The 22,434-nt window shown below is 38.8% G+C and overlaps 1 protein-coding gene across 4 annotated transcripts; it reads left to right on the top strand.

The window, feature by feature from the left end:
* Positions 1–309: 309 nt before the first annotated feature.
* On the top strand, positions 310–22,062 carry rbm10 (RNA binding motif protein 10). Of its 4 annotated transcripts, none has more exons than XM_046869162.1 (22): positions 310–434; positions 3,103–3,208; positions 6,081–6,459; positions 7,571–7,729; positions 8,089–8,158; positions 9,859–9,932; positions 10,508–10,594; positions 11,662–11,722; positions 12,322–12,480; positions 12,622–12,782; positions 13,999–14,096; positions 14,289–14,376; positions 14,483–14,675; positions 14,767–14,858; positions 15,348–15,411; positions 15,611–15,702; positions 16,358–16,531; positions 16,619–16,771; positions 17,269–17,331; positions 17,886–18,068; positions 20,589–20,645; positions 21,287–22,062. In XM_046869162.1, exons 2-22 carry the CDS (start codon positions 3,192–3,194, stop codon positions 21,341–21,343), a joined length of 2,481 nt encoding a protein of 826 aa, XP_046725118.1. In that variant the 5' UTR covers positions 310–434; positions 3,103–3,191; the 3' UTR covers positions 21,344–22,062. The 4 variants fall into 4 exon arrangements, with proteins under 4 accessions (XP_046725118.1, XP_046725119.1, XP_046725120.1 ...); XM_046869163.1 differs by lacking the exon at positions 310–434 and adding an exon at positions 979–1,418; XM_046869164.1 differs by lacking the exon at positions 310–434 and adding an exon at positions 1,429–1,713 and having other exon boundaries at positions 7,574–7,729.
* The last annotated feature ends 372 nt before the right edge of the window (positions 22,063–22,434 follow it).

The following is a 22,434-nucleotide window of genomic DNA, read 5'->3' as shown; positions in this document are numbered from 1 at the left end:
AGATGAACTGGGAAAGCAGGCAGTGGGTCAAACCACTGTGAGGAAGGGGAGGGGGGGAACTCAACTGTTTCTAAATGCAGTTTTTGCGGTTTTTTTCTACTTACACAATTATTTTAGGTATACATACACATCTTTTTCATATAATAGAGAATACATATACTAGAGAGTGCGATTTTTTAAAATAATCTTTTTTTTTTTTTTTACATGTCCCCTCCGTCCCCCCCCCGGGATTTACACCCATGAATCTATCAGATGAGTCACTAACAGGTTTATAGTCAGTAGTCAGTGTACAGCTGTTTAGAAGGCAAGATTAGCACCTGTTACTGTTTGCTTACTTGTGGAGAGTCTAAGCACCATGTCGGAAGAGAGAAAAGAAGACATACATTTACAATAAATTCACATTAAACCCAAAATAATTATATACAGTTCAAAAAGTGAGTTACAAGTCTAAAACATTCACCTCTGTGACATAACACTATTAGCACATATGTAGGCGAATTTCATTCAGTTAAAGCTGTAACTTCTAATACTTCCGTATCAAAAATTTATAAAGAAAGCAGAAAGACAAATACTGGTTTGGATACAGGTGATTTCATAAATAATTAAGTTTAAATTCTGTTAAAAAAATTATTAAATCCTATTAAATCATTATCTAACTCGTCTAACAATCGAGAATCTTTGGTATTTCACGTAGATTATATAATACAGATATTAGATGATAATTACAAACGCTGTTTTTTTTTTTTTATTTAGCAACGCAGCTCTCACATTTAATCGCATTTGTTTACATAAAACTCCTGCCCGATCCAAGATGGCGGACGAGTTGACGTACGATGCAGCGGCAAATAACGGGTCTAGGTACTTTATTCGTCTATGATAGACATACTCCGTTACGGGTGGTTTGCTGGAGATTTGGCAACCATGTCGTTAGTTGAAGGGGGTGTGTTTGTGATTTGTATACCGTGCTGGTGTTGTTATAATATTACGACTACTCATTGATGATAAAAACCCGAAGCTGCTGTACATTTTTTCGACATATTTCTGACTCGTTTGTGCACAAGCGCAATGTTTCTGGTAGTGATTCAGTACCTACAGGGCATTCTACTTGGAGTGCGTTGTTATATTTTTGCCAACCCTGCTTGGCTTGCTTGAGATTTGGCAACCCTTTGGTTGGTTGGAGTGGTTTGTTAGAGTTGCAATTCTGCTGTTAGTTACTGTTTTTGTTAGCAATTTGGCAACCCTGTTATTTCGCAGACTGGAGTGATTTATAAGAGGCGTTACCTCTGCTGTTAGCTAGCTGGGGTTGTTTGTTAGCAATTTGGCAACCGCCGATTGGAGTGATTTATTAGAGATGGCAACCCTGCTGTTAGCTAGTGGGAGTGGGTTGTTCGTGATTTAGCAACACTAAGATAGTTGGGGTGAGTTGTTGTTTTGCAGATTGGATTGGTTAGAGTTTTGTTTAATGATATAGCAACCCTGCTGTTAGCTATTAGGAGTTATTTATAGATGATTTGGCAACCCTGTTCTTAGCTGTTTGTCAGAAATTTGGCAACCCTGCTGTTAGCTAGTTGGAGTTGTTTGTCGGAGATTTGGCAACCCGCTGTTAGCTAGTTGGAGTTGTTTGTCGGAAATTTGGCAACCCTGCTGTTAGCTAGTTACAGTAGTAGGATTCATCCGAACCTCGAGCACAAACCTTTTTATTATTAAATAACGGTAAGAGCTTAATTACGTTTCTACAATAGTATAAAACGTTATGTATAATACACGGTGAAATACCGGTTATTTACCAGGTAAAGCTAGTAAAGCGTTATAGAAGCCATGCTAAGCAAGCTAAGCTGCAGTGTGTCAGCTAGCAAGCCGGTTTAATATCGAATACACGGATGTTATCAGTAACTGCGCCGCTAGTTAGTTAGTTAGTTAAACACAGTGTTAGTGTTAGTTAGCACTAGTTACAGTCTGTTACCTGCGTAGGTACGTAACTAGTTTCCTTCGTATTAGCCAGCTAGCGCTAAAGCACGGATCCAGCTAACCAAGTACACTAGCTAGATTTATTATAATGTACATGAGCACAGTTTAATACCATTTCTCACTAATTATAAACAAACTAGCCGATTTTACTAAATAACCATCTCACTAACTGCAGCTGTCAGCGTTATAAAGCAGCTCCTGAGCGAGTCTTATTGACTGGATGTTATTACTAAACCTGATGTTGTGCAGTTGAGTAACTGGAATCAATTTCCCCTTTTTATTACCCACCTAATTAACTTTCCTAATCATTTAATGAATGCATTTTTTCTTATCTTCCTTTAACACTTACAGTGGCTGTGAACAGCTTGGAGTCTTTTGTGGATTTTAAGACACACTCATGTTCCTTATTATGAAGATTTACTTTGACCAAACAAATATATAAATGTTCTGATGTTGAATTGTATTATTAGTGAAAAAACTTCACGTCGCTTTACACACACTCGAGATGCGGACAGTTCGTTTCTCCAAACGTCCAGACGAAATTCTTTGGCCTGTAAAACTGTTCACTAGTCGGAGATTTCTTCCTGACCTTGTGATCCAGTTCATCCCAGAGCAGTTAGATCAGATAGATCTCACTCCAGATGACCAACTCCAGTTGGTTCCTTTCACCTGGAATAAATCTCCAACCTTCCCTGCTCCAAAAACCAACCACAACCTGTCAAGCTTCACCTTCTGCTAACATCTTCTGTCCTGTTTTACACTTTACGTAGTTCTGTTCCACAAACGTCCAATGTCGGACTCATCTGTCCTCACAACCTTCGTCCACACATCGACTGTCCAGATCCTGTGCGTTTTTGCCGTTTACCAAGTTTGTTTCATTGAAACCAAAGGAACATGCATGTGTCTCAAAAACCCATGAAAGACTCCGTGTTTCTAAAGTATGGACAGTCCCCCACGTGTCTCATTAACTTAAAGTAAAAGAGGCGATAACAGGAACTAATGCGCTTTACTGTAAATGTTACTATAAATGGATACATGAATAAGAATTCATAACATAATTAATATGTAATATTTGGTTAAAAATATTAATAGTTGATTATTTGTGTTTATGTTTTTCTTTTTTTGACCAATCAGAGTGAAGAATTCCACATGTGCTGTGGTAAATATCTAGTTTTTGAGAAGTTTTGAGAAGGAGACACCGGGCGCAGATCCTGTTACCGATCATGGATTATGGGAGGCGGTGAGTGAATTTATTTATTTTTATTAATCTAAATGTTATTTTTCACGTTTGCTGTAAAAACAAAAAGCGAAAAAACTCCCTGTTGTATGATTAAGTCAAACGTTTGGTTTCACTTCACAATCTGGATGTGATCTTACACGAGGAAGCTCCTGTTTGTGATTTATTTTTTTTATGATTTTTTTTCGAATGAAAGAGGAAAAAAACGACTTTTGTGTCCAAATCACTTTAGAATTTACATACATGAAGACGAACTAATGTCAACCTCGACAGCCAATAATTTCTGCACGATTATATGCGGAATATACCCTCTTTTTTTTTTTTTATTTATTTATTTATTTATTTTTTTTTTTTAAAGAAGATATTCGGAGTCTTGGTTAAAAACACCTCCTCATGTCGGGGTATCGGGTCAGGAAACTATAAAAGTAACGTTGAGAACATTTTCTGTTATTAAAGATACAGAATTCTGAAAAAGGCCCAGCAGAGGATGTACTTTCTAAGGCAATTAAGGAAGTACAGTCTGCCACAGGAGCTGTTGATACAGTTCTACACTGCAGTCATTGAATCTGTCCTGTGCTCATCAATCACCATCTGGTTTGGAGCAGCAACAAAACAGGACAGAAACAGACTGCAGAAAACTGTTAAAACAGCTGAAAAAATCATTGGTGCCCCCCTTGCCCACTCTCCAGGACTTGTACCATACAAGAACCAGAAACCGGGCAGGAAAAATCATTAATGACCCTTCACACCCTGGACACAACATCTTTCAGCTCCTCCCTTCTGGCAGGCGCTACAGAACTTTGTTCACTAAGACTGCCAGACACAGGAACAGTTTCTTTCCCCAAGCAATCACCCTCACTAACAACTGACCATAATTAAATTCCATGCTCATATCTATGAGTACTGCACACTGTCAGAGAACTGTCACTCATCACATTATCTGTATATGTTGCACACACTATTGCTTCTATATACTGTACAAAGGTTTATAGTAACCTCTCTCATCATACCTGACACACAATACTGTCATTTGCACTACCATGCACTCCCACACTTTATGTACATTACTGGTCTGTATCCCTATTTATTACCCACACTGTCTATACTGTCTCATATTGTCTGTATTGTCTGTATTGTCTTGTATAGTCTGTTTTTGTCTTGTTGTGTCTGTTTTGTCATGTATAGGTTTTTATTTATGTCTGTACTTTTGAGAGTAACAAACAGCTGGAACCAAATTCCTTGTGTGTGTCAACACACTTGGCCAATAAACCTGATTCTGATTCTGATTCTGATTCTGAGAAAGCCTGATGCCACAAACCCCGAGTTAATAATTAGTTTTCGATAAACAAAATGGTATCAAACAAAAAAAATGCATTTTGCGTGAGCATTTACATGCACCATATGGAGAAAAGTTTGTGGACACATGACTATAAGATTTGAACTTTCCACATTTAGTCTCCATTTCTTTGTTATAATAGCCTCCATTCTTCTGGGAAGATGTTCCACTAGATTTTAGAGTGTATTTCTGGATTTTTGTGCGATTGAATTCAGCTGCAAAGGGGTTAGTAAGGTCTGGTTCTGATGTAGGTGAGGTGAGGAGGCCTGGGAGGCCACTCAAGATCTTCCACTCCAAACCATGTACAGCATAGCTTCATGGAGCTGGCTTTGTGCACAGGCGCATTGTCATGCTGGACCAGCTTTGGGTCTCCGAGTTAAAACGAAGGAGAAATGTAATGATTAGAGGCCGGCTTGGTAAATGGGGCCGATTTTTGGCATAAATGTAATGAATCTGCTTCGGCCGAATGTGCTGCAAATCAGGTCGATTATTAGGCAGACGCATCTGATACACCAAACCGTGCCTGTACGTTCTGCGCTTACGGGAGGGAACGTTACTCGCCATATCAGCAGGGGGCAGTAGTGTGTATTTGGCGTCCAAACAGGGAAATCGGACGAGCTAGAACTCTGAATATATGCAGCAAGCAGTGTTTACGCCTGTCGCGATCATTACTAACGGATTCGTGTAGCTTTTTTCAATCATGTCTGCTAAATTGCAAAGACGAGCACAAATGACGATCAGCGTGTTCATGTTTTTTTTTGTCCACGTGCTCATTCGCTAAGCTAAATCGCCAATCAAAGTTCTTTCTCTCGTTGATGAGCTCCGCCACTGATTCGACACGCAGAATTGGCTTAGAGTTAACGGCGTGTTGAAGAAAAAAAACGATCGATGCTCAAACTTACTTTGGAGGTACATTATGTAAAATAAGATAAATCTTTATTCGTCCCACACTGGGGACATTTCCAAATTGATAAACATGTAGGTTAAATGGTAAAAGGAATAATGAACCAACATGGCTACCATTCCATACTTCACCACGATGCAGTTCCTTCTGGACTGCGGCTAATTAGATCCAACTTCACTACACAACATGACAGTGATGTCCTAGCACCTCAAGTGTTAAGTGATATCTATAACTGGTCACTGCACCTAAATCCTGCTCAACTGCTCTGGGATGAACTGGATCACAAGGGCAGGAAGAAACATCTGAGTAGTGAAGAACATCTTTGGCTTTATAAGAGCTATCGCAAAGTATATCAGCTGAATGGTTGGATAAAGAAACTGAAAGCCTTTAAGGAAGCCAAGGAAGGATTTTTCAATGAAAATAAAGTGGAACATCTGGACATTTATATATTTGTTTGGTCAAACAATGTTTGTTTTGTTTTGGATTTTTATCCAAAGAAAATTATGGGGAAAAAGAAATTGGTTAGTTTGTATAATGCTTGACTGTTCTCAATGAGCGTGTCCTGGCCGATTGTCTACATGCCTAAAAGTCTTAAAGTGAGTTTAAAGCCAGCTTTTTGATCCGTTTCTTCTTAGGAGCGGCCGCAATGATCGCCTGGGACGCACGGAAATCAATGACCACGATTACAGAGACGTGGACTACCGCGGATACTCGCAGGACGGCGGATATAACGAAAGCGACGGTTTAAGTAAAGACAGGCAGCACGGACGCGGCGAATTTGACGAAAACCGTTTCCGAGCGAGAGCAAACCGAGAGAGCGGAGACGCGCAGCGACGAGGCGGCGGCTTTTCGAATTCCCACACACACCTCGAGCAGGAGGAGAGTGAGCATCGTTTCGAGGACGAGCAGGACACGCGAGACTACGAACGCCCCAGACGCAGAACAGAGGACTGGAGGAGAGACGGAGGACAAGCCGAGGAGGAAAAATACTCCAGAAGTGGTGGATCACGAAGGGTAGGAAAAACGTTATCTATAAATTTATGATTATTTACATTCGGAAAAAGAAGCAGATTAAAGGTTTATTGAGGTGTGAAGCACGTGGTGTATGTTGTTTGGCGCCCCTGCTGCCAAGCAGGAGAACTTTTCTAATTTTAACAAAGTGCATAAAAAATTTTTTTTCTAGGTTTCTGCACAAAATAAGATGAAATGCTCATTCAGTGAACGTTTAACTGTAGTTTCGTTAGTTACAGACACAAACCCCGGCACAGTAAAGCGCTCACTGTGTATTTTACTGATACACGCATAAATATAAAGACAGTTCTAACCACTTGGAACAACAGTTTCGGAATCCAACCAAAGGTGACTTCACTTGGAGGAGTACACATCATCAGTGTCCAGCTACATCAGCAAGTGCATCGATGATGTCACCATTTCCAAGAACATCAGATTACGCCACCACCGGAAACTGTGGATAACTGGAGAGGTGTGTGCACTCCTGAAGACCAGAGACTCTGCATTCAGGGCAGGCGACAAGGTGGCCTCAAGAACAGCGAGGGCCAAACTGTCCTGGGCAATCAAAACTGCAAAGCGTGCGTATGCCCAGAGTATCCACAAACACTTTTTACGGTCAGCGGTGACACATGGCACATGTGGCAGGGCATTCAAGCGTCAGCAACTACAAACGACCAGGCGCTTTGTCTCTCCGCTGCTGATGTGTGGAAAGCTCTAAACAGAGTCAAACTCACTGAAAGCTGTGGGACCAGACAACATTCCTGGCAGAGTGCTCAGAGGATGTGCAGACCAACTGGCAGATGTTTTTACTGACATCTTCAACATCTCTCTGACCAACACTCTTCTCCCAACGTGCATTAAAACCAATACCAATGTCATCATAACAAGACCCTGCCCTGGCCTTCATTCACCTGGAAAACAAGGATTCATACGTACTGCATTCAAGACTATCATTCCTCAGCACCTGATTGGGAAGCAGAGCCTGTTGGGCCTAAACATTTCCACCTGGAATCTCATCATTTCAAGCATTACAAGCTTTAACTAATAATTGTAGGTAACTTTAGGTCACTAGATATCAAAAAACCTCACTTCTTTTCACTCTTCTCCTCTCCAGCAGGCTGGATGGAGGGATGAGGATGGAGAGATGAGTTATAGGACAGAGACGAGTGTGGAAAACTCTGAGCTGCGTGATCAGGATTACAGAGCTGAAGACCAGAAGCCAAGCAACATCATCATGCTGAGGATGCTCCCACCGGACGCTACCACCAACGAGGTACACACACACACACACACACACACACACACACACACACACACACACACACACACATTTATATGTAGTTTAAAATGTATTTACTCAAATACATATTTGTATGTAGCTATTAAGTTTTTTTTTTTATATTAGTAATGCATCTTTAATACACATTAAAAGGTGTATTTTATTATTATATATATATATATATATATATATATATATATATATATATATATATATATATATATATATATATATATATATAAATATTTTATATTCATGTAGTTTAAGTTAAAGAAAAAGTTCTATAATTTAATAATGTAGAACTTTGTTGGTAATGTACAAGTGTATGTTATACATTTTTGTGTGTGCGTCAGATCCGAGCCCTGCTCCAGGTCCAGGGGATTCAGCCTCGTGATGTTCGTCTGATGAGGAACAAATCCTCAGGTGAGAAAATTGTCCCATTTGGCCTTTCGTTTATTTTTTATTTATTTATTTATTTTTCCTGACGAGCACACACGTGTAAGGGGAAGGGGCATGTTCTGTGGAGCGTTATCGAATATCATAACCACCGTCCAGATGACACACATCTACTGCTGCTTTTGACTCCGACTCGTAACTCAGAATTTCCGATCTCTGATTAGGGGAAAAAATACAAAGTACGCTGGATATCAATTTAAAACCTTTCAACCCTGCAGTCAAAAAAATAGAGAGAGTCCCCGTCTCACGATGGAGACTCCGATTTACCTCATTGTAGGGAGAAAATACCAATTAACAAATTGCAGTACATAATTAAGAAGAACAACTTGGCCAATTAACTGTAGTACAATGTATAAACTTTACAGTACAGCCTTCCCTCGATTTATCACGGATCAAATCTCTTTATCGCGGTTTTCAACTTGGCACATAACTATTTTGTTTCGTGACTGGTCCCGATTTCGGTTCATCATAAGAAATGAGCAGCATTACAAGAAACCGTAGATTTCCGCTTATTTATTGGTTGTAGTATCCTCTGACTAAAAAAAAAAATGGGGGCGGAGTTGAAGTCGTACGTCAGCAGATTTAGCAAATGAAAATGAAGAATGCTGTGACGTGTATGTTTAACTTGGCAGCTTTTTTGGCATCATAGGACACTTTAACCAATAAACAAGCAGCGAAATACACACACACACACACACACACACACACACACACACACACACACACACACACACACAGAGGTTGGAAACGATATTGCTCCAAGATACTGTTAATCGCAGCGTAATTATAATCACCGTTAGAGAATCTCGTACTTTTACAGTAGGATAATGTGGTCAGAAAAAAACCCACACACAAGCAGGACACTGTCCTGGATTGATCACTGAGCCAGGTCAACTTTTCAGCTCTTTCAACCATTCCAATTCGATCTTTCCGCTTCGTCACACGCACACAAGTCCGTGTTACGCGTTGGGTCTCGCCTTTCTTTTTCATCTGAGCAGTTAATTTTTTTTTTTTGTAAAGACGTGAAGGCAGAGGAGGATGAATCTTCTCTCAGGAAATATGACCCAGGATCTGTTTGTAAACAAGGCCGCATGTGGAGGAAGGACTTCCCATTTAATTTGGAAATGTGGAGGTTTTGGAAAAATCTGACTCTCTGAGTGTGAGAGTGTGTGAGAGTGTGTGAGAGTGTGTGTGAGAGTGTGTGTGAGTGTGTGTGTGAGTGTGTGTGTGAGTGTGTGTGTGAGTGTGTGTGTGAGTGTGTGTGAGTGTGTGTGTGAGTGTGTGTGAGTGTGTGTGTGAGTGTGTGTGAGTGTGTGTGTGTGTGAGTGTGTGTGAGTGTGTGTGAGTGTGTGTGTGTGTGAGTGTGTGTGTGAGTGTGTGAGAGTGTGTGAGAGTGTGTGAGAGTGTGTGAGAGTGTGTGAGAGTGTGTGAGTGTGAGGTTACTTTCTGCCTGTTAAGAAAGCAATTAGTGTATCTAAACCAGTGGGTCTCTCTCTCTTCCCTAAATGCACACACATTTCCCCCATCCCTCCTTCCTCTCTCTCTCTCTCTCTCTCTCTCTCTCTCTCTCCCCCCTCATCTCTATCTCTTTCTTTGTCCGAGTGAGTGCATTAACCCCTCACTACAATGTTGTGTTGTGTTGTTGTGGCTCGGCGCTATGTGTGCAGGTCAGAGCCGCGGATTCGCCTTCGTCGAGTTTAATCACTTGCAGGAGGCCAGCCGATGGATGGAGACCAACCAGGTCACTTCTCACTCACTCACACCCACACACACACACACACACACACACACAGGGTGCACATATAAGAAATTGAGTAACTTTTATTGTACAATACCTACACATTATGGAATTTATGGTCAATTTTGGTACATGTGAACCGCCAATCGCCATTCGACCAATCAGAACACGGAGGCGTGCCTATGCGCCTGTTCAGAAAGACGTGTTGTTGATCGGATGTGAAAGAAATGCGGGTTTGTTTCGTGCGTAACCCCTGAAGTCGAGGGGTGGTGAAGTGGTGATGGCCGAGAGAGGCTGGCACGTCCGTCCCATTTTTCTCTGGTTGAAGGTGATCTCTCGCTTTCTCGCTCTCTCTCTCTCTCTCTCTCTCTCTCTCTCTCTCTCTCTCTCCCGCTCTCTCTCTCTCTCTCTCTCTCTCTCTCTCTCTCTCTCTCTCTCTCTCTCTCTCTCTCTCTCTCTGTGTCTTTCTGTGATCTGAGAGCTGTAATGTTTTATTTATTTTTTTTGATCCTGACTGCAATATTGTTTTTTTTCTCTTCTCCCTTCTCTCTTCTCCGTTTTTTTCCCCCATCAATCAGAGAGTGCTCACAGTTCTGGGACACAGAGTGTCCATGCACTATAGTGACCCAAAGCCACGCGCTAATGAGGACTGGCTATGTAACAAGGTACACACACACTTACTTGTTTTTTCTTTATTCGAAATGATTCATAGTTATGATTAGAAGTGTGCATTATGCTTGTTTGCTGAATAGCCATTCCAATAAATTGTATTCAGTGGCAAACGATTATTTACTGCAGTGGTTCCCAACCTTTTTCTTTTTTTTTTTCTTTTTTTCTTTTTTGGGAGACCCCTATTTTAACATTGAACATTTTAAAAGACCCCATCATGCCCTACCAAATTAGCATTTTAATCTGCTAATGTAAATATCAAACAAATCTGTCCATTTCACTTATTAACTTAAAACGGGTGACAACATTCGAGGGTTCAGAAGGACAGATTTTTACTTTCAGGATTTTCTATTTAACTAACAAGCAAACAACACGAGCAAATTAAAATCTATTAATATGAATATTATTTAATCAGAGAATTATTCTATTATTGTAGTCTTAGTTTTGTATTCTAAAATCATACTTTGATTAAAACACAGCAATAACTGTTTATACAAAACAATCATTATTCATTATATAATTAATAATTATAATGAACTGTTTAATTATAGATGGTGCTAATATAAATTAAATAAGATCATTAATAAAATTATAAAAAAAAAATCTAAATCGCTTGGCGACCCCTCGAAAGTTTTAGCGACACCTAGTGGGGGTTGAGAAGTACTGATTCACAGAATAAAACACGAGTGAGATGTTTTATAAAAAAACATTTAATGAATTGTCATTCGAACCATTGAAAAGTTGAATATTTTCCCATACTTGCACAATCTGACGTTTTATTTTTCCTGTATCACAGCAATCTGCCAACAATTGCAAATTTTATTTATTAACAAACACATTTTTATCAATTCGTATTTGTACACTGACACTGAAGACTTCCATTAGCAGAAAATTATAAGTGTATGTGTTCGAACAGGTTGTTACTATTAAAACGATAAAACAGGACCTAATATAAAATATATACCTGTGATTCCAATGACATCCAGTGCTGCATTTAGAGCTGCTGCTAGGTTGTGTACTGTGTTGCCACGGTCAGACTAATATGTTCTCTGGTACGTTTCAGTGTGGAGTCCAGAACTTCAAGCGACGGGAGAAATGTTTCAAATGTGGCATTCCAAAATCAGGTAAAATAAAAAAGAAATAAAAAAAGCACCCTACATACTTTATGATCTTTGTGCTTTTTTTTTCATGTAGGGATTTTTAAACTGTTTGGATCTCGACATATCTGAAACATGCCATCTTTGTGATTATTTAGATCTAAAATTCTGACCGTCTGTTCATAACCGATTCCCAGATGACTGGTGTTTCCATAGGTGAAAAGACGAGATAATTGTTTCGCCGTTATAGGAAAACCAATTAGTGTTAGCACTACAGAAGTGCGCAAGAGATCCCAGATGGACAGGGACATTAGTCACTGCCTGAATGCACAAAACTCGTCTTTGGTATTAATTTGCAAAATGAATAAATGAAGCAAATAGAGGAATTTGTATGTTTCTTTCGTACTTCATGTGCAGCCATGACTCTTATTTTGGGACCCCAATGGCTGCACATCTGTATGTAGTGATTGCATGTTTAAACCACAAGCACTGTTGAAATTCTCTACTTTAGTTATTAAAATATCTGTAGATTGAAATAACAAGTGTATGTTTAGTAAATTCCCGTTTAGGTTTCGAGCATGTGATGATTGCATTGTTTTAGGCTAAAATCATTTCCTTCTTTACAGATGCTGAGCACAAGCTGCCCATGCTGCAAAAAGATTTACCTGCGAGGCAGTCAAAGGACTCAACACAGGGCTTACTGCCTCTTCCTGCCATCTATCAGACTGCCACTCCTCTACAAAACATGTCTGCTTCCTCACAGAGCGCAGAGGCAGCAAATGACAGTACGTCTCTATGACCTGTTTTCTAAGCTCACCTTTGATTTAACAGCTTTCATTTTTCATTGGGAAGAAAACTCAAAATTAACCATAAACCATTGCTGTAAACTGATGGTAATGGTATCCCACATTTTTGTCCGTTTGTAGCTCTAATCCTCAGGAATCTTGGACCTCACACCACATTGGAGGCCATTTTGTCGTCTCTTGCACCGTTCGCTACACTCTCTTCCTCCAACATTCGGCTCATTAAAGACAAACAGACGCAGCTGAATCGCGGATTCGCCTTCGTACAGCTCACAACCATCGTGGTACAGTATCCTCGCCTGCATCACATATAGCGGTCGATGGATAGTGGAGTTTATCGATACGATAGTTACTTTAGATCATACTTGCCAATAACCGATTAATCAAGTGATAGATTAAAAAAAAACAAGCATAACACTCCCTGTAAAATAGTACTGAATTTTAATACAAAATAATACAAAAATGGTGCTGAATCATAAAAAAATGGGCTAAAAATATATTCATTATATCAATAAATATTGAGGAAAATAAAACGGGTCTTCTTCTGTGTCTTAAAAAGTCGAACATTTAAAAATCTAAACTTAAAAAAGTCTTAAAGTCTGCGCTGTTTTGGGTCTTGAATCATTTTAAACTGTCTTAATCTTCCGATGTCCATGTACCGCTGCCTCTAATGCTCATTGAAATGCTCCTGCAGCACTTGACAATACGTTTTTTTTGTTTGTTTGTTTACTTGGTTTTGTAGTTCTTTCTTTCACGATTACAAATATAATTTGCTGTATTACGACTGCACATGAGACCAACACACAGCAGCCGGTCAGCTTCCTGTTACTGATGTGAATCTCTCTTGAATAGTAGCACAGATGTTAAACATCTATTTTCAGCTGTGGGAAAGTGCAAGTTTGGCTTAAAAAAAAAATATTTATGGTTTGGTTAAGGCCAGTTGCTAACAACGTGTGGGTGTGTTTTTGATGGCTTGATACAGGTCTTTAATTTCATTCTTAATGGTCCTACCGAAACCCTATCAAAGACCTGCATTCGAACTGAAACAAAAAAGAACACTTCCAATAAATAAAAACAGTTTCATCCAAAATGAACTGTATAATTAATGCAGACCTTCTCAGCGGCTCCAGCAACAGATGCAACCCGGAAAAACTGTATGGATTTTTGCCGATAGTTTCAGCGATTAACAATTGCGATTAACCTCTAATCACATAATCTCACAAAGGACCTTTATGACCCTTACATAAAAAAGGGTAAAAATGAAAAGTTTAAGAATAAAATAGAATGTGCAATATAGTAAAAATATATAGTATTATATATAAATATTTAGTACTGATTATATTAGTAAAATTACTACAAAGCCAAAAGTATATAAAAAAGTATGTTAGTATAATTAGTGCAAATTATTTATTATTAGGTATAATAATATTTTGAAGGCAGTAGTAATTTAAGGGCCTAACTTATATTACTCCCTGACTGACCAGTTTGTTTCTCACATAGGAAGCATCTCAGCTGCTGCAGATCCTTCAGGCTCTTCAGCCTCCTCTGTCCATCGATGGAAAGAGTGTAACTGTGGAGTTTGCCAAGGGCTCGAAACGGTACAAAACCTTTCACTAGCACATAAAAGACACTAGAGGGCAGAAAGATGTTTTATGTTATTCAGCCTGGAAAAACTAATAGGGTTAATATCTGGTAGCACAGATAATGCAATAAAAAAAGTATAAATGGATGATTTGGTTAGAATAGTTTTCTGGTTTCTTTATGTCTCTTTGTATTTCTTTCCTTCACAGAGAAGTGTGTGTGACTGACAGCAGTCGTGTGAATGCAGCTACAGTAGCGAGTACAGCCATTGCTGCAGCACAGTGGGCGGTTTCCCAGGTCCTAAAGAATTGAATTTGACACCTTTAGATTTAGATTCACCGTTTTACCCAGCCATTTGTCTTTATGCCTGAAAGATAACTCGGTTTTCTATTTCACACGCCAGCTTTCTGCAGGAGGAGATGTGAGCGTGTACCAGCAGGGGGCAGCAGCACCTGTATTCACACAGCAGAGACCAGAAGGAATTGCTGCAGAGGCAGTCATCTATCAAGGGGCAGGGGCTGTTATCGGGACAGGCCCCATAACAAATTCTGCCCCAGGATTAATAGGTGCCTTCGAAGGGGGGAGCGTGACTACAGGTGAGATTCAGAAGAGAAGATCATGTATGTTAAAGAGAAGTATTTTAAATGCCTTGTGTGTTTTTTTTTTTTTTTTTTTCCTTTTAAAAAGCTGCTCTGGTTCCCACGGTAACCGAAGGTGCTGCTATTAGTGCTGCCCTCACACAGGTTCAGTCACAAGTTGTCAGTGCACGACCAAACCAGGTACAACCACCCACCCTTTCAACATTTACAACATTTTCTGCACATTTTTCACTGCCATAGACTTTTAACCATTTATTTGTACTTTAACAATGTTTACACATCTCTTCACTGCTATAGCCTTTATATATATTCACTTTACATATACTTACATATTTATCTTCTCTTCTCAATCTATCTATCTATCTATCTATCTATCTATCTATCTATCTATCTATCTATCTATCTATCTATCTATCTATCTGTTATATGATTTACTTATTAATTTAATTATTACATATATAATGAAAATGTAACTCAACTCACGTAGGAAGTCATCTTTTAAAAACACATCTTGCAGACTGCATAAGTCAATAAATTGGGTTTTTTGCAACCTAGTAACAGAGAATCCATGGCCTGGTGGTTCGGGTCCCCTGCTGTGACTGATTCTCCTTTTCACTCAAACAAAATAGTTCTTTGTTAACAACAACAGCCGTGTTTGTTTGTGTGTAGGTTGAGCTTGTTGGAAAGCCACAGCCTGCCACCCCAGGAACAGCATTTGAGCGCCAACAGTACCGTGAGTAACATTATCTCCACCTAATCTGTTGTACATCATAAATCTGAGGCTGCTTCGCTTTTTTTTGTGTTATGTGTCATTAGTAATGATGGTTTCTATATAAGACTGATGATTCTATCCTAAGCTTAGCCACAGGAAAGGGTTGTGCTTTTTACGATCGTAATTCATTCGGTTGATTAGTAGTGTTTTGTTCTTTCAGCTGATCCTGATGTTTCCACATATCAGTATGATGAAAGCTCAGGTTATTACTATGATCCTCTGACTGGGCTTTATTATGATCCCAATTCCCAGGTAAAATATTCTCCAGTTGTTTTCTTTTTTTCTATATCGTATAATGCATTTTCAATTCATGCTTAACTTTTTTAATTTGGGAAAACATTCACACTCACAAACCGTACTTCTTTTGCAGTTAGATTTTGCAAAGCCCCGTACAGTTTCCACTGCATAATAAAACTGCAGTGTAATTAGAAATGTATTTGTTAAATGGATGTGATGAAGCTTCACGCCCTTTAAAGAGAGGAATACTGTAGTGCAGTGCATTAGGTGGATTTAGATGCACTTAAAGAAAGCATGACTTTTATTAAGGACAGTTTTACTGGCTGTTAAAGAACCCGGTCTGAAATTTGGCCTCATCGCGGATCTTCTTGGTACTTTGCCGGGTTTCTTTGCTTCTAAAATTTCACTAGAGGAACTGCTGAAGAACTGTTAGAGTGCCTTCTCATTTTTTTTTTTTATTTCAGTAATATCCTTAACACCATACTATCAAATCTGATTAGACTATTGGATTTTTACAGCATACACACACACACACAGACACACACACACAATTACCTTGTAGACACCACCAAAAGATTTTGGTTTTGGCGTCCGTCACTAATATCAATGATAATATAATTGAACATGATTTCTAAATAATGATCGATTTCTCCCCCCTCCCTCCACACAGTATTATTATAATGCTCACACTCAGCAGTACATGTACTGGGACGGAGAGAAGCACACCTACGTTCCCGCTCCTAATGATCAAGGAGGAGATCCTGCATCCTTGGCAACGAGCTCTGACCTCTGCACTTCGATGAAGGACAAGAAGGAGAAACCCAAAACCAAGACGGCGCAGCAGGTGAGCCTTACATACACCTTTTCTCATCCACTGATATGAAGGACATTGTTCCACATACAAAACTGACTGTGGGCCTCCATGTTTCAGATTGCTAAAGACATGGAGCGCTGGGCTAAAAGTATGAACAGGCAAAAGGAAAGCATTCGCTCGGCCTCCTCCGCTCTCACACAGGCTCGACTCGCAGACGAGCGACGGGAATCTGCCAGCGCCGACGCCGGATACGCCATTCTGGAGAAGAAGGTGAAGTTCTGCCTGTGCTCTGTGTTCAACAGCAGCATGTAGTATAAAGTTGCAGTTAGTTCCTTTTATCATTAATGTTATAGCAGCTATAAATTCATTCCCTCCTCAGCCTTTTTGTTTTATCCTTTTGAAGTTTTTATAAGTCAGAAATTAAGCTTGTCGCTGCAAAATCGTAAAACCCTTCGTCCTGAAGAGAGATTCATATGCTTTCCTTTGATTGAGCTATTACTATAGAGACAATAACATTTTAGAACCGACGCATTTATATAAATATGAGACTGTTAAAGCAGATGTTACATAAAATCAATCAACACCATCACACAATCTGGCCAATCAGATTCAAGCATTCAGCTGCTCTGAGTAATTAGACAATATAATTGTGATCATAGTTTATTTGACTATTAGTTTTGACTATTGGTAGTGGTGTTGTGGTAATTGTGTGTTTTAATGTTTAAAATGTTGAATTCTTTTTTCTTTCTTTTTTTTTTTTAATACAGGGTGCTCTGTCAGAGCGACTGCAGATTCTGGCAGAGCACATACAACATGCTGAAGAAAGAGAGGTGAGATCGTCACTATAAAACCAGAGGCCGACCGATACGGGTTTTTCTGTGGCGGATGCCGGTATTTAGAAATCAGGCCGGCCGATGGCCGATATATGATGCAGATTTCTTTGGCCAATTGTTTTTTTTTTTTTAACAGTTAATTGATAAGATGTGATTATAGAAAATTGCTTAAATTGAACATTAATTGAACAACACAAGCCTCTCCAATCAGTGCAGAGGTTTTGGTCCCCTTGTCTTCTTGTAGCTGCAGCTGGCTGAAGGCTTTCTAACGATAAAGTTACAAAAAGTTATTCTTATTCTCTCTCCAAAAATAGCATCATATTTAACCAATGGAATGTATATGGCTAGATTAAGAACGAATGTTAGGACCTTAAAGCCCGGTACACACCAAGCAGACAGGGAATGTCTGGGGGGGATTTTTACTAATCAAACTTTATAATAAAAAATTTTTTATACAGAGTAAAATTATACAACATGACTCTACTGCACTCTATACTCTGTCCATCATTCCCTCTCTGTCCTTTTTCTTACTGTGTGTGTGTGTGTTTCAGAGTCCTCCTTCTCAGACTTCAGCACCAGTGTACAGAGGGGAGTCTGAAGCAGAGGATGTGGGAGGAGGAGAGAGGGATGAGAGGATGACTGACTGGGCTAAACTGGCATGTTTACTCTGCAGGAGACAGTTTCCCAGTAAAGAGGCTTTGATCAGACACCAGCAGCTCTCAGAGCTCCATAAGGTAAAAGCCACAATCCCGTACCAAATAAGTGTATTGTACAGTATATTACAGATCTTTACAATATACAGCCCTGGGTCATACTGGCAATCTTGAGTTCCAGTTTAATGATCATAAAGAGCACAACATGACTTTTTTTTATTAAAAAATAAAACATATGGACAAAAGTATTGTGACACCAGACTTTTTCAGCCATATGTGATTCCTCCCCAAACATTTACCACAAAGTTACAGGCCCACAATTGCATAGGATGTCTAAAGGTTAGGTGTACACAAACTTTTGACTTTATAGTGTATATATGACCTACTGTCATACTGTCAAAATCCCCTGGCCCTTATTATAAGCTAATTGTATGTTTGCTGTTCAAGACTCGTTACTTTCTTTTCGGTGTAAATCTATCAAGGGCTGTGGTTTAATACAATTATTTTTTTATTTTTTTATTAAAGATGAAGCATGAGTCAAGGTTCCTATTAACCATAATAATATAACCATTACAACCAAAAATACATCCACAATTATTGAAACCTGTGCACAAGGTTAAAGATTCTGATCTCAGACTTGATTAAGAGCTCTGTAGTTTCCCCTCTGTATTGTGGTGTCTATTATAAGTTTGTCTTCAAAACTTGCAAAATCTCTGATTAGGCTTTTATCAGTAGCACAGAATACTCCAAAGCGGGCAAGCAAACACTTGCCCAAGAACTTTATCTATACAATCAGCTTCATACCTGCACCAATGGCAGTAAAAACTATTTCACGTGTGCAATCCTGTTCGTTCAAATTTGCCGGTATCCCTCCTTGAAAAAACAACAAACCACAGTTTTTTTGTTTCTTTTCTGAAATAATAATAAAAATCAGACTGGTGTTTGATTCAGCGCAATACTTTAAAAATTTAAACATTTGACAGCTGCACATAGTCTGAGCCATTCTTCATGAGCAGACTGCTTCAGCTGCCACAGGATGGAAGAAGGCCTTCTCCACGCTACATTATTCAACTCTTTTCATAGATGTTGCATAGGAATCAGATTAGGGCTCATAAAAGGCCACCTCAGAATAGTCTAGTTTTTTGTTCTTAGCCATTCTTTGGTACTTTATTGCTGTATATTTTGGATCATTTTCCTGTTGAAGGACCCATGAACTCCCTGTGAAGCAAAGCAGCCCCAAAACATAATTGAGCCTCCTCCATATTTCATCATCTTTTCTTTGAAAGTTTAATTTATTTGCCATTTTTGCACACAGCAAATGTGCATTGACAAATCCAAACATATGGATAAAAATATCCAGTTCCAGATAGAGCCAGATTCATATCTATCTATCCAAAAAATATTCTCCAGAAGCATTGTGGCTTCAGTGTGTAACTTTGAAACCGAAAGCTTGAAATGTCAGTATAATCTTTATAATATATTCGGTATAAAGAGTTGATGAATCCCTCAGCGATCGTCATAGTTTGAGAAACTTAAAGCGGCAAATTAAAGTCGCGCAAGAGCGAGAAATTGGATTAGTCAGTTTAATCGAGTGATGTTTTTGATTGGATTTTTACTCCATTTATGCTTCACTCGCACAAAATAGGAAGGCCAAGGAGGAGGTTTATGTATGTAATGAGGGAGGACATGCAGGTAGTTTTAAGTTGAAAGAAGCAGATTTAGAGGACGGGGTGTATGGAGATGGATTATCTGCTGTGGCGCCCCCTAATGGGAGAAGCCGAAAGAAGAAGATGCTTCACTTACACGTCGCACATAAATAATAATAGGAATGTCTCTCGCAGCTGGTGTAGATTAGATGTCGGTTTAAGTGAGACGCAGAAAGTACTTACAGTATTTACAATTTGGGTTGTGAGAAATAGCACAAGAAATATACCTAAATTGAACACAGACTGACCTGAATATGTAGTAATATCTCCATAAATCACCAGAATACTTTAGTGATCCCACAGGAAAATTGTTGGGTTGCGTTTGCTCACAGTAAAATTAAAGTAAAGCCTAATGTACAACAAAATATAAGAAATAAAAAAAATATATGTTAAGTTTAAGATGCTGTACAATCTAATTTTTCCAATCTTTTTTTCGTGGACTAGCTGTTTAGCACTCATAGGGAGGAGTTATATAGTTTAATGGCCACAGGTAAAAATGATCTGTGGCGAAATTCGTAGAATTAAAATACTACTACTATTTCTCAGTCATTTCATCACGTCATCACTTATGTGAACACGCAACCAAGTGTGCTGCATCCACACTACGTTGCTAAGAGCGTGTGTGAACCTGGCATTATGTGTTCTAAGGAAGAATCTTTTTTTTTGTCCTTTTTTCTTTTTTCTTACTACCATTTTGCACCAGTTTTTTTTTTTTTTTTTTTTGTTACATATTGCTGCAAATTAAATTGTAACCAAAACACGGACGCAAGCAACGAAAGTTGACTTATACCTAACCCGATTGCTCATGTGGCAGTTTTAACTGTTATATCTAACTATGATTGAGAGGGAAAAATAGCCAAATCACATCCCTTAAAGACTTTTCTTTACTTTATAGCAAAATCTCGAGCAGAGAAGAGCCCGACAGACCCTGCAGGACAGCATGGAGCGGCAGGTGAGCAAAATCAGCATCTCTCCTCCCTCTTCCCCTTCGTTTAACAAACAGTAGTAGGGGTGTGTCAATGTGCGCCGCTCACCGTGTATTTATTTCATGATATTGTTTTAAATAATTAGATTCATTTATCAAATTCTTGTATTTTATTGATAAAGAAGAGTGATGGCTGAAAAGACTTTATTTTAAATTTGTGTTAAACAGGGACAATACAAAACATTTTGTGTGTATAAAACGAAGGGCAAATTGTTACGGACGGGTTGAATATTGTAAACAAAATGTTCTACATGTTCACCTTGTTGATTTAAAACCTCCGGAGCTGTCGAGCAGCACCTGAGAACCCAAATTAACCTGGAAAAGAGCTCCAAAGACGGCTAAAATGCCACCTTTGACTCGAGGTTGAGTTCTTTGTAACCGTTCTGATGTTTACTGATGTTACTCTTCGTTTTCACTTGTTGAGCTCTGGAGATATTGGACAGATCACGAGACGTTCATGTGATCACTGCTCTGTCTGTATATATCTTACACCAGAGGTCTCAATCCGCTCAACACAAACATTGTGAAACTTTGGTCGAATTCTTACATACTATTGTGAATCTTTACACTCTGAGCATCAAACTTTTTTTTTTCTTATTTTTCTGTAGATGAAATACAGGAGTGACACGCCAGATGCCAAAAAGAGGAAATACAGCCCTATGTGACCACACACACACTTGATCTCACACACTCACTCATTATCTGGGTCAAAATCATGCCACAAGGAAGCAAGAAAGCATAGCACACTGAGTGTTCAGACATATTCCGATCTACCCCCCCCCCCCCTTTTTTTTTCTTTCTCTCCCACCAGATTATTTTCTCACACACTTCAACACTACATCTCTCTTAGCATTTATTAATACATTCTTTGCTAATAAGAATACATTGAGGAAAATGCTGTGTGTGTTTGATAACTGGGAAAAAAAACCCCACTTTCACCACAGTGTGGTGTGTTAAAAAAATCTCCATTTATTTTTTTGAAGAAAAAAAATTAACTGACAAAAGTCGAAGGAGATATTTTAGATTTTATTTTTATTTTTTTTACACTTCATAAATCATAGCTCTCTCATCGACAGTGTGAATAAGAAGGTGATTAGTTTGGTGATTTATTTGTCCGCTATAACGGAAAGGAAACTTTATAATGCCAATTAAATGCCATATAAAGGTTTCTTTTTTTTTTTTTTTTTTTTTTTTTAAAGAAACCATAGCAATATAGGACCCGAATGTGATGTCAGTACCTGCGAATGGAATAGAACAACACTGTCAGATCGTGACATGGTGTGAATTTCTTCCGTAGTGTGTGTAAATATTTCCACAGGATCTATGCAGATGTGGTATATAGACATTTTGGTGAAAAATGAACCGTAGCATTGCTTGATCTCTATGTACACAACTTTCTTTGTGCCAGATTGTGTGTGTGTGTGTGTGTGTGTGTGTGTGTGTGTGTGTGGGGGGTGTTTTTTTTTTTTTAAGCAAATATTCCACAAACAATTGAAGGTAAATTTTCAATAAAAAAATATTGACATTATTGTAGTTGGCAAAACAATAAATAGCAGGCAACATGATTTAAATCAAAGGTACGGTGAACTTTTTGGCAAGTTCTTTGCAAACATTAGAACCGGGGTCACCAACCTTTTTGACACCGAGAGCTACTTCTTGAGTACCGACTAATGTGAAGGGCTACCAGTTTGATACACACTTCTGAAATAACTAATTTGCTCAATTTACTTTTAATTATATGTTGTTATTACTAATT

This window comes from Silurus meridionalis, chromosome 16 (genome assembly GCF_014805685.1).
Source record: "Silurus meridionalis isolate SWU-2019-XX chromosome 16, ASM1480568v1, whole genome shotgun sequence".
NCBI lineage: Eukaryota > Metazoa > Chordata > Actinopteri > Siluriformes > Siluridae > Silurus > Silurus meridionalis.
The sequence above is the reverse complement of the archived record's forward strand: the minus strand, read 5'-3'. Positions and strand labels throughout refer to the sequence as shown.